The sequence below is a fragment of the Pogoniulus pusillus genome, chromosome 21 (assembly GCF_015220805.1).
Source record: "Pogoniulus pusillus isolate bPogPus1 chromosome 21, bPogPus1.pri, whole genome shotgun sequence".
Classification (NCBI taxonomy): domain Eukaryota; kingdom Metazoa; phylum Chordata; class Aves; order Piciformes; family Lybiidae; genus Pogoniulus; species Pogoniulus pusillus.
The window spans coordinates 857,460-873,760 of NC_087284.1; the positions used below are offsets into that span (position 1 = coordinate 857,460).

The 16,301-nt window shown below is 46.7% G+C and overlaps 1 protein-coding gene across 11 annotated transcripts in view; it reads right to left on the reverse strand.

The window, feature by feature from the left end:
* Window positions 1-16,301, reverse strand: part of IKZF1 (IKAROS family zinc finger 1) — a 94,021-nt gene that overhangs the window by 49,853 nt on the left and 27,867 nt on the right. For 8 of the 11 annotated variants that reach the window (XM_064160755.1, XM_064160750.1, XM_064160752.1 and 5 more), the window contains exon 3: window positions 15,343-15,462. In XM_064160755.1, coding sequence (XP_064016825.1) covers window positions 15,343-15,462 — 120 coding nt within the window. Of the gene's footprint in view, window positions 1-4,884; window positions 5,082-15,342; window positions 15,463-16,301 lie in introns of those variants that run through there. The other 3 variants (XM_064160758.1, XM_064160757.1, XM_064160756.1) reach the window with 1 other exon arrangement.

A 16,301-nucleotide genomic window follows, 5' to 3' on the forward strand; every position in this document is an offset into this window, starting at 1 on the left:
ACCAACCACTGCCACCACTTCCGAACATTGCAACACGTATTCGCAGCAGGGGAAAAATGAGAGGCTTAATAACTCAGGACAGAGAGTGCTGAGGTGTGCAGAGCTGTGAAGGATCTCCCTCCAAAAAACCCCTCAGCTGCCACGACAAAAATCAGAATGCGAAGCTCTTCGCTTTTTGGGTTGGGTTTTTTTTTGTGTAAAACCACCAAACTTTTGGGAAGTTCAAATCCATCTTGGGGATGTTGGCTGCTTCTTACAAACACAGGATGCTTTTAAATGATGAAATATGGAAAATGAGTATTTCCTCTTCTATTAATTGCAACACAAGTTGAAAGTGTCACCAGCTTTAGCTCAAACCTACCTTTCCATCGCAGGGAACATTGCTGCTATGTTACTTAATCAGCAGGGCAGATACTTGCTGTTGTACGAAGGGATTAGCAATGTCTTTCAAACCTCTACATTGCTGCCGTTTGGCTTTCGTTTGTTTTCCTAAGGAGGGGTCAGGGAGACAGGCAGGAGCAAAGCTGGAGGTGGGAAGGTTCAGAGTGGACGTGAGGAGGAAGTTGTTGAGCATGAGAGTGGTGAGAGGCTGGAATGGGTTGCCCAGGGAGGTGTTTGAGGCCCTATGGCTGGAGGTGTTTAAGTCCAGGCTGGCTGAGGCTGTGTGCAGCCTGCTCTAGGGTAGGGTGTCCCTGGGCATGGCAGGGGGGTTGGAACTGGCTGCTCCTTGTGGTCCCTTCCAACCCTGATTGATTCTGTGAAAATGATCTAGGAGTTACAGAAAACACTGCTCAGAGCCACTTCCTCAGAAGAAATATTTCCAGGATTAGAAAATGGCTTCTGTAAAAATTGTCCTTACTCTTCACTCTTGGCTCTCGTGCCCCCTCCCCCACACTTTAAACTCTGATATGTGACTTGCAAGAGTGGAAGTCCATTCACTCTGTCACCTATCACCACTTCTGTTACATTTATTACACTTAATAAACGAGAACACTTTGGGACTATCTTTGGGTGAGGAACAAGAGGGGAAATAGAAGGTAGAAACCAAAGAGCAAAGCATAGATCTCTTCTGTTTTGGATCAGCTCTGCTTTGGTTGGAAGTGGAAAGTAATTCTGTTTACTTTGCATACGCTCATTTTCTGCAGACCTTCAATGGTTTTTTTTAATCCCATTTTTAGATACAGATTCTGGCATGTTAGGGCTGAGATCTTATTTATATCAAAGGAATAGGAGTTGCTCGCTTCCAAAAATCCCATTTGGTACTTATGGCATTACTATAGCTGATGGCAGAATGACAGCTTAGATATCTTCTTGGGGTTCTCTTCTCATACCTAGATCTTAGACACCCACATGCTTCTGCAAAACGTCCCTAAAGTGCAGTGGATACAAAGAGCAGGCACCATTCCTAACTGCAAAGTGTGTAAAGATGAAAGAGAAGCACACACTACAGGAGTTACTTTACTAAGAACTATGTTCCCTGCACGTGCACCTCTACAACATAGAAGTCAGCAAAATGGACAGAGGAATCCACTGCAGCCTCAGCAAGTGTGCAGATGGCACCAAGCTGTGTGGCACAGTTGACTTGCTAGAATACAGGGATCCATCCAGAGGGACCTGGACAGGCTGCAGAGCTGTGCCCAGGCCAACCTCATGACATTCAACAAGGCCAAGCGTGGGGCGGCCTGGCTGGGTGCAATCCCAAGCACAGCTCCAGGCTGGGTGGGGAATAGCTGAGAGCAGCCCTGAGGAACAGAACCTGGAGCTCTGGGCTGATGAAAAGCTCCACAGGAGCCTGCAGTGTGAGTGCAGCCCAGACACAACCCTGTGCTGGGCTGCAGCAAGAGCAATGTGGGCACAGGGCAAGGGAGGGGATTCTGCCCCTTGGCTCTGCCCTCCTCAGACCCCACCTGCAGTCCTGTGTGCAGCTCTGGAGCCCTCAGCACAAGAAGGACATGGAACTGTTGGAGGCCACCCAGATGCTCAGGGGGCTGCAGCAGCTCTGCTCTGAGGACAGGTTCAGAGAGTTTGGGCTGTGCAGCCTGGAGAAGAGAAGGCTTCCAGGAGACCTTTGAGTGGCCTTGCAGTATCTGAAGGGGGCCACAGGATGGCTGGTGAGGGACTACTGACAAGGTCTGGTAATGACAGGAGAAGGAGGAATGGGTTTAAACTGGCAGAGGGGAGATTTAGACTGGATGTTAGGAAGGACATCTAGTGAGAGTGGTGAGACACTGGGACAGGCTGCCCAGGGAGGCTGTGGCTGCTCCCTTCCTGAAGGTGTGCAGGGCCAGGCTGGATGAGGCCTTGAGCGACCTGTCCTGGTGGGAGGTGTCCCTGCCTAGGGTGGAACTGGATGAACTCTGAGGTCCCTCCCCACCTAAACCGTTTTATGGTTCTACAAGTCACTTACTGAGAAGAGAGGGAGCAGCAGAAACTACATCCAAGTGCGAGCTGCAGGTCTAACCTGCTTCTGAGCTGCTCCTCTGTTGACTCGCTGGCTCGGGCAGGCAGCCAGACGAGGCAGGACAGAGCCTTCCACAAGGTGTCTCTGGAGGTGAGAACCCCGGGCCCTTGGCTGATGCACCTTGAGGAGTGAACATCTCCTCGTGGCCACACTTCAAATGGCATGCCTAGGGCCAGCCTACCGTGGCTGCTAGGGCACGCTGGCAGCCTGCGTGGGGCAAAGCTTCTTTGAGAAGAGCATCATCTGAGGCGTCGAGAAACCTCACACAGAGGGCGCTGGGAAAGGTCTGGGGGCGAATCTCTGACCTGCTGCACTCAGTGGTCTTAGCTTCTGCCTCTGGAGCTTCCTTCATCACCCTACTCTACCATAAAGGGGTTACTCTATGCTGGGAAGAGGCCACGCTGTAAATCCTTCCCTGCAAAGCTCTAAAGTGCAGCCACAGTGACACTGTGTTTGCACAATTCACAGCAGGACAGAGTCTGGGGAGCTCACACCTGAGGGGAGAGCATCACTGCAGGTCCTTGGCAGCCAGAAACTGTCTTCCCCTTAGGGAGGCACCACAGCAGGAGCTGAAACTACAGAATGTGAGGAGAGGCTAACAAAAGCAAACCAGCAGCTTGCTCTGAAGTGGCACCTCTCTGAAGGCAGGTGGTCCCTCTACTGCGCTTTAGGCTAACAGCTGAGCTCTGCGCTCAGGACATGCTCCAGCAGAGCACTTGAGGAAGGTTTTGTTCAAGGTAAGAAGCAAGCATACAATAAAGAGTAAGTGAACAGTAACACAGAAAGAGGGATGGCTGGTGTTGAGAGGTTTATCCAGCCTTCTGATACAAGTCATTCCCTTAAAATAACCTGAGGTTTGTCAAGCTGCAGTTAAAGAGGTCCTCTCTGGCTTAAAATATGCTCCCTCTCCAGCCAGAGCCCTGCATTTCTGAGCTGTGCTGCAGCCACAGCTGAGATCCTGCTAGATAATTTTAACTCCCGAGCTAGAACAGGGCTTATCTCCGAGGCACATCTCTTCTGCTCAGATAAAGACAACTTCCTCTAACTGCAGATTAGATCAGCAGGCTTAGTATCCGTACCTAAAAGCCACACAGCTAACCAGGCTGCATCTCTCCAGATCTAGCGACACTTGCTGCTTTCTCAACGCTGAAGGAACAAAACTTGCCAAACTCTCAGGCTTTCCCTGTGTTCCCTCCCGAAACACAGCAGCACCCAGCAGGTGCTCGTGAAGCTGGTCACTGCTCCACAAGCTGCCCAGCTTGTTAGAAATGGGGGGGAGACCTCATAGCTTCACCACCCACCACAACATCATGTTTCCAGAAAGTGGCAACTGAAACCATACTCACACCAAACAGCCCTCACAAAATCCAACAGAAATCACTGGCAAGGTAAAACTCTCTTTTAGACTCTGTTCTGTTCTCAAGGATTTGATTTCACCACATGCCTCAGCTGCAGCAGAGGACACATTTTTACATGCCTGCTTACACAGTAGCTCTGCCCTGGCTTTGCAGAGACTGAGCCTATGCTGCAACTGCGGCAGCTCTTCTTCCAGGTTGGCTCACCCTCCCTTTGAGACACTACTCACAGCTTTGCTTCAGAAATGATCAACCTCTCTTACTTGCAGCATTTCTGAATTTATCCCCAGCAAGAGGGATGTTTTCCACTGCCCTTGAGAAAATCTGTGTACATTTTCACAGAATCACAGAGTCAAGCAGGTTGGAAGAGACCTGCAAGCTCATCCAGCCCAACCTAGCACCCAGCCCTGGCCAACCAACCAGACCATGGCACTAAGTGCCCCAGCCAGGCTCGACTTCAACACCTCCAGGGACAGTGACTCCACCACCTCCCTGGGCAGCCCATTCCAATGCTAATCACTCTCTCTGCCAACAACTTCCTCCTAACAGCCAGCCTAGACCTCTCCTGGCACAACTTGAGACCATTCCCTTGTTCTGTTGCTGGTTGCCTGGCAGAAGAGCCCAACCCCACCTGGCTACAGCCTCCCTTCAGGTAGTTGTAGAGAGCAATGAGGTCTGCCCTGAGCCTCCTCTTCTCCAGGCAAAGGTATAACATTGAGCAGAGCACCTCACTCTAGGACACTGGCTCACACTACACACATGCAAAAAGGCTGATAGATGCTGTATATCTCATAAACCATAGGTAAGGACAGTCACAAAATGTGTCACATACCCTCTCCCACTAAATCCACCCTCTGTTCTCTGTCCAAATTCCCCAAGTAGTTGCAAACACTATTAAAACCATCCTGGCAGAAAGCATCGCCTGTGCTCCCCTTAAAAACATGTAAGTCATACTGACAGGGTCTCAGAGGACTGGCACCTTGGTGCTAGAAAAGGGACTCTGGACCAAACAAGAGGGGAGAATCCCAACTTCCCTATTTTGAAAAGTTCCTGAAATATTTTACTTACAAGTTTTTCAATTCCTTCAGACCCCTGCTCAGTTGGACTTTCAATCCCTGTTTCACTGTGGAGGGCTAAAGATAGCTCTTAAAGCTTGCAAACTGTCTTGAAAGAAATGTTCTCTCTGCTGACAGAGCCAGGATGGGCACATCAGGTTAGAAAGCAGTTATCAGCAATTATTTACAAGGGCTGATCAGCTCGTTGAGCAGCAGAGATGTCCATTGCAGACCTGAGCAAGTAAAAGACATTACAAAGCCCTTCAGGTTACTTCAGTTCTCTTAATGATTACATCTCCACATGCCCACACGCCACACGTGCATTCTATTACTCGTATGCAGCACCCTGCCTCCACAGCCACTGAGCTCTTTCAGGGGAAGCATGCAAAGATGTTTAGCTCTGACAGGCTTTCTCCTCAGCCTGTTTCCCTGCCCCACAGAAGCGCAGCAGTGAGCTGCACCTGTCTCAAGCAGCAGGACTGATTTTGCAAGTTGGGGTGGAGCACTTCCCCTTTTGGCTTTTCTCCCTTCTCCTCTCCTGCAACCTTTCCACACTTTCATCTGCCTCCACCCAGCTCTGTGCATTGCAGCAGATTTATGTAATGGCAAGCTGCTGTGGTTGGCCTGCTGGCCTCTCAGCAGTGTTCGTGTCCATGCTCTCAAATGGTTGAGCTCCTTTTAAGGAAATAAAACACTGAAGCAGCTCAGAATGAGGACACTTGCCTGTGCCACTAACTATCTGCTCCTGCAGGTTACCACCTCTGAATGCTTGTGGTTGGGAGGGAAGACCCAACGACGTGAAGCCAATGCCAGGGTCCCAGTGATGCCAGGAAAGTGGAGCCTTGCAGCTACACAGGGTTCTGCTTCAATAATGGAGAGTGGAAGGTAGTATCAGTCTCTTGGCATTTCCCACTGGAGGAGGGAAATGCTGAAAAGCTCTTTCACAGAATCACAGCATCAACCAGGTTGGAAAAGACCTCTAGGATCATCAAGTTCAACCTATCACCTAACCCTTCTAATTAACTAAACTATGGCACTAAGTGCCTCATCCAGCCTCCTCTTAAACACCTTCAGGGATGGGGACTCCACCACGTCCCCAGGCAGCCCATTCCAACGCCAATCACTCTTTCTGCGTAGAACTTCTTCCTAATGTCCAGCCTGACCCTGCCCTTGCAAGTCTCTTTCAGTACCACTGTCTTTCATTTCAAAGAGTTTCTAACGTCATATAAATCTTATCTGTCTCCTACTGATTGCTACATCGCCTTGACTAGTGTGCTAGTTTGAAGCAGGCTAGAACGTTTTGGTGAGAAGAGCGAGATTACAGGCTGTGGAAAGAAAACAGAGGTGATGTCTACTTCACTCACAGGCTTGCTGAGATGTATAGGAACAAGAAATAACAACATTAGATAACACACACTCAGCATCACTCTCGCTGGGGCTGCTGGCTGAGCTGCATCTCTCTAACCTCACCCTAAGTGGCTAACCCACTTTGTTTCCTAAACCTCTGGCCGAACCTCCAATCTTCCTTGGGACTGGGGTAAGGTTGAGAGGGGCAGGGGGAAGGTGCAGGGGTTTTTAAGAGCCCCTCCTGGGGACTCAGGTTTCTGGGAGGGGAGTTTGTGTTTCTGTATTACCTTTTACCTTGTCTATTTCTGTCTGTAACTGTATATACTGTAAATAGCTGCTTGTATATTGTGCCAGCTGTAAATAAATAGCTTCATTCATATTTCCAGAGCCAGCTGAGTCTAGTCTGGGTGATTTCTAAAGTGTGGGGGGGCAGGGAACACCCAAACCATCACAACTAGATATTTTGGCATCTTCTGCCAGTTGTCTAAGAATTTCAGCCCTGATTTGTGAGATGAGATCTTCTCACCTCTTCCTCTCAGAAAGAAGAATATCTGTATGGACTGTACAGATAGATCCAGACCATAATCCCTGACTATGACAATGACCACTTCTGCTGAGCAACCCTTGAGTTCTCTGTTGGAATTCTAAACGGACATCTTCACCAACAGACAGCTGCCAGTGCAGGAATGAGTCCACCACCTCTTTCTGAGAACCATAACACAGTGAGTGAGGTGCCTATGGTGTGACAGGCAGCTATGGACAAAGGAAGGTACTATTTGCATTTCTAGGCAAGCACTCCCACTGCAGCAGATGGCTTTTTCTGCATGGAGTCTGACCAACAGCTCACTGAATGACTTCTTACAGCTTGAATTACAGAATCACACAGAAACATTCAGGTTAGCAAACCTCCTCAGGATCACCAAGTCCAACCTAGAACCCTGCTCTACGAGATTCACCTTAAACTATAGCCCCAAGCACCACATCCAAACCACCCTTAAACACATCCAGGGTGGGTGACTCCACCACCTTCCTGGGCAGCTCATTCCAGTCCTTGACCACCCTCTCTGTGAAAAACTTTTTCCTACTGTCCTATCTAATTCTCCCCAGCCTCACCTTGAAGCCATTCTCCCTTGTTATGTCTCCAGTTTCCTGTGAGCAGAGCTCAGCAGCAGCCTCTCCACAATGTCCCTTCAGGTAGTTAAAGACGGCAATGAGGTCTGCCCTGAGCCTCCTCTGTTTCACACTGACCATGCCAAGCTCCCTCAGTCACTCCTCATAAGATATATTCTCCAGGCCTTTTCCCAGCTTCCTTGCCCTCCTCTGGACCTGCTCCAGCAACTCCACATCACTCTTGTGGTGCCCAAAACTAATACAACACTCAAGGTGTGGCCTCACCAAAGCTGAGTCCAAGGGGACGATCACCTCCCTGCTCCTGCTGGACACAGCATTTTAAACACAAGCCAGGCTGCCACTGGCCTTCTTGGCCACCTGGGCACACTGCTGGCACACATTCAGGCCCCTGGGCACACTGCTGGCACACATTCAGCTGCCTGGGCACACTGCTGGCTCATATTCAGCTCCTGTCTATTACAACCCCCAGATCCCTTTCTGCCAGCAGCTCTCCAGCCACACTGCCTCAAACCTGTAGCGTTGCTTGGGGTTGTTGTGACCCAAGTGCAGGACCTGGCATTTGGCTATGTTGAAACCCATCCCATTAATCTTGGCCCACTGATCCAACCTATCCAAGTCCCTCTGCAGATCCTCTCTACCACAGACATGATGTTTAATACTGATTATCCACACAAGTGTGGATAAATGTCTATTCAATGTTGACCCTGACAGTTGAACCCAGGTAGCAAGAATTAGCAGAAGATATTTCAAATCAGCTCCCATGTTATAGGCTAGCAAGCAAAACAGGACTGCCCATAAAAAAACAGGGCACACAATGCACCAGTTGTTTAGGGAAGTGGAATTTCAGTGGGATGCATATTTCTGGAGAACTTAAATTACAAACCAAATTTCAAAATGTTATAAAGATATTTAGGAGAGATGTTAAAACATTTCTCCAGTGCCTTAAAGAGCAGTGAAAACCTGCCTCTCTGCTGGTCTTAAAACATTCCCTCTGCATTCTAGAGAAACTAAATGTAGAGCAGGGGTAAGTATCATATAGGTGGTCTAGGCTGGGTGTTAGGAGGAAGTTCTGCCAGAGAGAGTGATTGGCATTGGAATGGGCTGCCCAGGGAGGTGGTGGAGTCACCGTCCCTGGAGTTGTTCAAGCAAAGCCTGGCTGGGACACTTAGTGCCATGACCTAGCTGATTGGACAGGGCTGGGTGCTAGGTTGGACTGGGTGATCTTGGAGGTCTCTTCCAACCTGGTTAATTCTATGGTTCTATATAGAGCAGGCAGGTGAACAGAGTAACAAAAAGTCAAATGAACAAAAAAGTCACAGGTGCAAGAGGGATTGACTGAGGAACAAAATTTAAGGTGGAAAGATGACAAGAAAGGAAGGAGGCCCAGAAGACAGAGCCGCAGAAATTGAGTTCACAGGAGGAAGCTGCTCAGTAGATAGTGGCACTCTGAGAGTCACAGCATAAGTTACCTAGCTAGCTTATCAAAGAACTGGAGGCACATACCAAGGGCCAGCGTGCAGCTTTGGGGCTGCTTCTGCTCTGCTGCGCTGCTTGGGGTTATTGCTAGAAACTGCCCATGACTCACAGGCACAGACAACTTTTCACACCCACTTACTGTTTCTGCGGGGGTCAGAAGCAACTCACGACCTGTGTGCCTCTGTCTGGGGTCAGAAGCCAAAACATGCATTCCATGAATGGACCTCCCTACCCAATCTGCACCATCTCCAGCCATTTCAAGTCAAACACTTGACATCTGAGGACACGCAGTACCATCTAGGTGCCAGTGAAATCACTCCCACAGAGAACTGAATACTTGAACTTCAGAAGTCTACTGCACCTTCACCCTCAGGGTGGAAAGAGGTGTTTCAGACAGCTCCCTCTATCAGGGCCATAGCATCACATGCAAGTCTCAGTCCAGGACTGGAAGAAGATCTTTGGAAACAGAGAGAGCTTTCTTTCCTGAAAATACCTTATTTCCCCTAACCTTTGACCTTGTAAATGCTAAACTGGTGAGAAAGGTAATTACACTTTTGTCTCCAAGTTAAAGGTTTTATGAAGTGTAACTACAAATCTGAGTAAGCAAACCATTATTTGAACACTTCTATCTCCCAGGCTGATTAAAGTTAGAACAGATTTCTCACCTGATTTTGGCAAGGTTACTCAAATGCTTACTTTTCATTTTTGAAACCTGCGACTTGCATTGTTACCTCCATAACAGCATGTGCACAAAAAGGTCCTCTAGAGCCAGGGGTCCTCCTCCATGGACGTCTGACCCAAACTACCCTTCCTCAGTGCAGGCTCTGTGGACAGCTGGCCTCTTGCAGCATTGCAGATTGAGCAGAATGCACTGTAAACAGTATGGTGAAACACAGCCAAGTGCATAGGGGATTCCCTTTGGTCAGAGTAAGCACACAGGACACAAGGAAAGTCATACAGACACCAATTCTTGCTTGGTCATATCTGCTCATGTGAACTGCCTCTCACTTAATCACAGATTCCAGTCTACCTTCTAACTATAAGATATATACAATAACGTAACACACAACACATAACACACCACACATAACACTACACACCACACAACACACATAACACAACACACAAGATAGCACAACGCATGACACAACACACAAGATATCACAACACATAACAACACAACACAAATCACAACACATATAACACACCACACCACACACACCACAACACAAAAGGTAACACAACATGGAAGATAACACAACACACAACACATAACACAACACATAACACAGACAGTGTAGGTCCTCACACTACACTGCAATCAATCAATCAATCAATCAATCAAAGATTTTTCAATCAGCTTTTCAGATGGTCGTTTCCTACCTAAATCTGGTAATAGAGTTAAAAAGCAGATCTCAGGACACAGAGATGACAGCATTGCACTGAACACTGAGCCTGCCCACACCATCACACCACTGCCTATACAGAAGGACAGTCCCATTCGTCCCTAACACATCTATGGGATCACACAGGCTGAACACCACTCCTAAGGCATTGGCTTATCCCTTAGAGATTTTCTTGTGATGATGATGCAGAATGTGCACAGCAATTATGTGGCTCCTGACACATCTGAGGCATGTGTCCTGATCCTTTTTTGCAAAAGAGAATGTTGTTTTCCTCAGCATACTGTTTCCAAAAAGTTCATTCAGGGCTAGAAAAATGAGCAGCAGGTGAGGTGGAAGTGCATGCAGCTTTACACAAAACTCTGATAACCCTACAGTTAAGATCCATAAAACTGAGTACTCTGAATTGTCCTTGTTTATACTCACTGTGGTAAATGTCTCACTGCAAAATGTGACCCCTCAAAGCCAAAGAGCTATAGATGGAGAAAGTGCCTGTAGAAAGAACGTTGAAGACAGGACAAGGAAGACCTAATTTACTGCTGAGTGTGCAAAGTAAAACTAATGAGAAAAGCAGATGAGACCTGCACACTTAGTACACCAAAGACAGCAGTTTCTCCTTTTGCTACAGTACCTTCTAGTATGTGTGCCCATGGATACAGAACTGAACTGCTGGGGAAATCATTACATTAGGTTTTTCTGGTTCTGAGTGGAAGTTGTGAGCTGAATTCAATTCAATGCAACCAACAACCCTCCTCCTTTGATTATGTTTGTACACGGCTTTGGTTGTTGTTTTCTTGTCCTTCCTTCCTTTCTTTTTTGCTTTCTTTCTCTTTCTTCCTTTCCCCCTTCCTTCCTCTTTCTTTCACTCTTCCTTCCTTCCTTTCTTTCTCTCCTTCCTTTCTCTTCTTTCTTTCTCCCTCTCTCTCTTTCTTCCTTTCTCACTCTTTCCCTTTCTTTCTCTGTCTCTTTCTTGCTCTTTCCCTTCCTTCCTTCCTTCCTTCCTTCCTTCCTTCCTTCCTTCCTTCCTTCCTTCCTTCCTTCCTTCCTTCCTTCCTCTTACTTCCTTCCTTTCTTCCTTTCTCTCTGTCTCTTGCTTCCTTTCTTTCTCTCTCTCCTTCTCTCTCTCTTCCTTCCCTCCTTGCTTCCTTCCCTCCTTCCTTCCTCTCTTTCTCTTTCTCTCTTCTTTCCTTTCTCTCTCTTTCTCTTTCCCTTCCTTCCTTCCTTCCTTCCTTCCTTCCTTCCTTCCTTCCTTCCTTCCTTCCTTCCTTCCTTCCTTCCTTCCTTCCTTCCTTCCTTCCTTCCTTCCTTCCTTCCTTCCTTCCTTCCTTCCTTCCTTCCTTCCTTCCTTCCTTCCTTCCTTCCTTCCTTCCTTCCTTCCTTCCTTCCTTCCTTCCTTCCTTCCTTCCTTTCTTTCTTTCTTTCTTTCTTTCTTTCTTTCTTTCTTTCTTTCTTTCTTTCTTTCTTTCTTTCTTTCTTTCTTTCTTTCTTTCTTTCTTTCTTTCTTTCTTTCTTTCTTTCTTTCTTTCTTTCTTTCTCCTTTGCTTTCTCTTTCTCTCTTCCTCTCTTCCTTCCTCTCTCTCCTTCTCTCTCTTCCTTCCTTTCTTTCTCTCTCCTCCTCTCTTCCTTCTTTTCTCTCTCCCTTCCTTTCTCACTCTCTTTCTATCTTCCTTCCTTCCTTCCTTTCTCTCTCCTCCTCTCTTCCTTCTTTTCTCTCTCCTCCTCTCTTCCTTCTTTTCTCTCTTCCTTCCTTTCTCTCTCTCTCTTTCTCTTCCTTCCTTCCTTTCTCTCTCTTTCTCTCTTCCTTTTCTTTTTTCCCTTCCTTCCTTCCTTCCTTCCTTCCTTCCTTCCTTCCTTCCTTCCTTCCTTCCTTCCTTCCTTCCTTCCTTCCTTCCTTCCTTCCTTCCTTCCTTCCTTCCTTCCTTCCTTCCTTCCTTCCTTCCTTTCTCTTTCTTTCTTTCTTTCTTTCTTTCTTTCTTTCTTTCTTTCTTTCTTTCTTTCTTTCTTTCTTTCTTTCTTTCTTTCTTTCTTTCTTTCTTTCTTTCTTTCTTTCTTTCTTTCTTTCTTTCTTTCTTTCTTTCTTTCTTTCTTTCTTTCTTTCTTTCTTTCTTTCTCCTTTGCTTTCTCTTTCTCTCTTCCTCTCTTCCTTCCTCTCTCTCCTTCTCTCTCTTCCTTCCTTTCTTTCTCTCTCCTCCTCTCTTCCTTCTTTTCTCTCTCCCTTCCTTTCTCTCTCTCTTTCTATCTTCCTTCCTTCCTTCCTTTCTCTCTCCTCCTCTCTTCCTTCTTTTCTCTCTCCTCCTCTCTTCCTTCTTTTCTCTCTTCCTTCCTTTCTCTCTCTCTCTTTCTCTTCCTTCCTTCCTTTCTCTCTCTTTCTCTCTTCCTTTTCTTTTTCCCTTCCTTCCTTCCTTCCTTCCTTCCTTCCTTCCTTCCTTCCTTCCTTCCTTCCTTCCTTCCTTCCTTCCTTCCTTCCTCTTACTTCCTTCCTTTCTTCCTTTCTCTCTGTCTCTTGCTTCCTTTCTTTCTCTCTCTCCTTCTCTCTCTCTTCCTTCCCTCCTTGCTTCCTTCCCTCCTTCCTTCCTCTCTTTCTCTTTCTCTCTTCTTTCCTTTCTCTCTCTTTCTCTTTCCCTTCCTTCCTTCCTTCCTTCCTTCCTTCCTTCCTTCCTTCCTTCCTTCCTTCCTTCCTTCCTTCCTTCCTTCCTTCCTTCCTTCCTTCCTTCCTTCCTTCCTTCCTTCCTTCCTTCCTTCCTCCCTCCCTCCCTTCCCTCCCTCCCTCCCTCCCTCCCTTCCTTCCTTCCTTCCTTCCTTCCTTCCTTCCTTCCTTCCTTCCTTCCTTCCTTCCTTCCTTCCTTCCTTCCTTCCTTCCTTCCTTCCTTCCTTCCTTCCTTCCTTCCTTCCTTCCCTTCCCTCCCTCCCTCCCTCCCTCCCTCCCTCCCTCCCTCCCTCCCTCCCTCCCTCCCTCCCTTCCTTCCTTCCTTCCTTCCTTCCTTCCTTCCTTCCTTCCTTCCTTCCTTCCTTCCTTCCTTCCTTCCTTCCTTCCTTCCTTCCTTCCTTCCTTCCTTCCTTCCTTCCTTCCTTCCTTCCTTCCTTCCTTCCTTCCTTCCTTCCTCTTTCTCCTTCTCCCACTTTCTTTCTCTTTCCCTCTCTTTCTCTCTCTCTTTCTTTCTCTCTCTTTCCCTCTCTCACTTTCTTTCCCTTTCTTTCTTTCATTGCTTTTTACACAAGATACTGGTCAAAGATCTTTGAGAAGTAAAGGGCCAGGTAAGTGATCAGGTTATTGAGAAGCATTAAATGATAAGAAGTAATTCATAAGGCATATCAATGTCCATGCAGGAGCTGAACATTCCTCTCATTTTTGGTAGGAGGAGTTCAAGTGGTTAAAAAAGGTGAAGGTGCATAAGATGCTGCATTCTCTGCCAGCTGCTGCTGGCATCTGCAAGTAGAGTCTAGTCCCAGTGCTGATGCTATTCTGCTGTATTAACCTGAATTAGTTATTTTGCCTTCTGTGCCTCCCTTTCTACCTACCCTCCTTTGGACCTACCATCCTTTATTGGACTTCCCTGCATAATAAACATTTAAAGGCATTTGAAATCTTTCTATCAACAGTCTCCCACCCTGGCTCTCATTCATACAACTGGAAGGTGAAAATGATTGCCAATACTTCTATTTGTGAAGAAGCAAACATTTTGGATAGTTATTCCTCCCCTGACGCATTTTCATCATGCAGGGCATTGATCACAGCAGAGTCACTATGATCACTCCCAGAGTCACTATGCCTTTTTTTCCCCCCTTCCCACTATGACATGACCATTGTCCTCAGCTAATATCATCCAGTCTTTTTTAGAGGCCCCCACGTGAGCTGGTGCATGCAGTAGGCAGAAGCATTGCCAGACTTAGGTGCTGAGTCTGGGATCCCTAAGAAGAGTCAGCATTTTGTGAAACCATCTCTAGACAGGAACTTATTTTAGTCAGTTGTGGACTGTGCTGGTTTCAAGAAAATTGGAATATTTTAGTGAGAGAACTTAGATCATTGTCTGTGAAAAGAAAATTAAGGTGATGTCTACATTACCCATGCATTCTGCTGAGCTTTATAAAAACCAGAACACAAACACAGATAAGTCAGTCTCTATCTGGCTACTGCTGCCTTAAATCCTCTGCCTGAACCTGCACATTTTCCAGCTAATCACTCTGCTTCTAACACCCCTTGATGACCTTTCCAGCTCACCCTGCATGTAAGAGAGATTGTGAGATAAGGGACGGGGTGGGAAGAAGGTGGAAGGGTGGTTAGGAGCCCCTCCTGGGCACTCTGACTGCTGGGAGGGGTCTTGTACTTCTGTATTACTTTTACCTTATATATAACAGTATATAGCTGTAAATATCTGTAATATATTGCATCTATCTGGCTGTAAATTGTGCTAAGCTGCAAATAGAAAGCTTCATTCCTTAACTTCCAGCTGGCTGAAATCAGTCCGGGTGAATCCTTGGGGCTAGGGGGTGGGTGGGTGACACCCATAACCATTACATGGACTTTCAGCTAGAAGAACAAAAGCTGAAAGTTCCCTAAGGCTATCTCAGAGAGCAAAAAGTCATTAAGGAGTGAAGATCAGATATTGGAACCTGAAAAAAAACAACCAAGTACGCTGTGTGTTTTCTACTACAGCACTTTTGGAGCAATCTGAATATCAGGTAACATTCAAGACAGCATTCAAATTAATAACAATAATTATTAAATATCCCAAACACACCAAAACCCAACAACCTGAGGGGTTACTGAACTTTCACCAGATCTGAGTTCTGATAGCTTTGGCCTGGAGCCGCATACTGAACTCCATTCTCTGTGTAGAATGAAAACTTCCTTTCCTGGGGAGAATTTTATGCAATCGTTTGTGTTTTAGAAGTTAGACAAATAGCCAGATTTTGATAACTTCTCTGGATGAAAAGGCTTTCTGTCCTCCAAAATACCGTTCCCAGGGACAAGGTTACACAGAACCCACTAAGTGCCTGAGTAATCCTGGGCTGAATAAGATGAAGAGGCACAAGAACGGCGCTTACTATACAACATTAGTGACAGGTTGTATTATGTGCCAATATTTCTTAGCAGAGTGGACTTGTCAGCTTACCCAAGATTCTTTCATTCTTAGCACTTTGCTGTCCTCCAGTGCTAGTTGAAAGGTCCTCTGGTACAGGCATAGGCTCGTCTGCATCATCTGGGACATCACTAATTGAAGGACTTTCCTTTCCTAGCAGTGAAGAAAGTAGTGTCAGTTAATCACCATGGCAGCCTCATTTTCAAATAGCACTGTACGAAGAACTACAAACCAAACTTAACACCACTAAACCCACGGCATTCTAAGGACCAAAACTTGCTGTTCTGCAGAGCAAATTCATAGAATCAATCAGGTTGGAAGAGACCTCCAAGATGATCCAGTCCAACCTGTCACCCAGCCCTGACCAAACTTGTGGCTCTTCTCCTGAAGCCTGGAAACACAGTGATCAGACTTACACGTGTGGGGGATTTGCAACACACATGGATTTTTCAGCTGTTATGCCCAGAAGATGCAGTTTAGCCAACACAGACTGGCAGGTCACTGAGGTTATTGACTGGCCACCTCCTCTTTCTGCCACAAAAGGTCCTTGAGAGCACATCTGGACTGACTCTGATGACACAGTGAAGTCTAATCTGTAAGTGTTCTGAGGCTGGAACAGAGCTCCTTAAAATTAAAGTTCTGTCTCAAACCAAAAATCCAACTCTATCTTCAAGCAAGCTTCACTAACGCCCACAGATTAGGCTCTGGCAGTCCTTGTGCCTGCAAGAAACGAACTGTCTGTAGCTCCTGGAATTTCCTACGACATGTACAATTAGCAGATCTCAGTCAAACATGACCTGAAGGGTTTTATGATCTGTTATCTGCAAAGACGAAACAAATCTGAGTATCTTGCACACACCAGGGCTTGCAGCAAGGCAAGAGTCTGCTTTTTAGCGTGTGACGAGTACTACGGATGTGTTAATAGCATAGAACACCACACAGCAAGGAAATCACTCTCTTGCTAGGCACTGCAATGCCAGAAACGGAGAGCT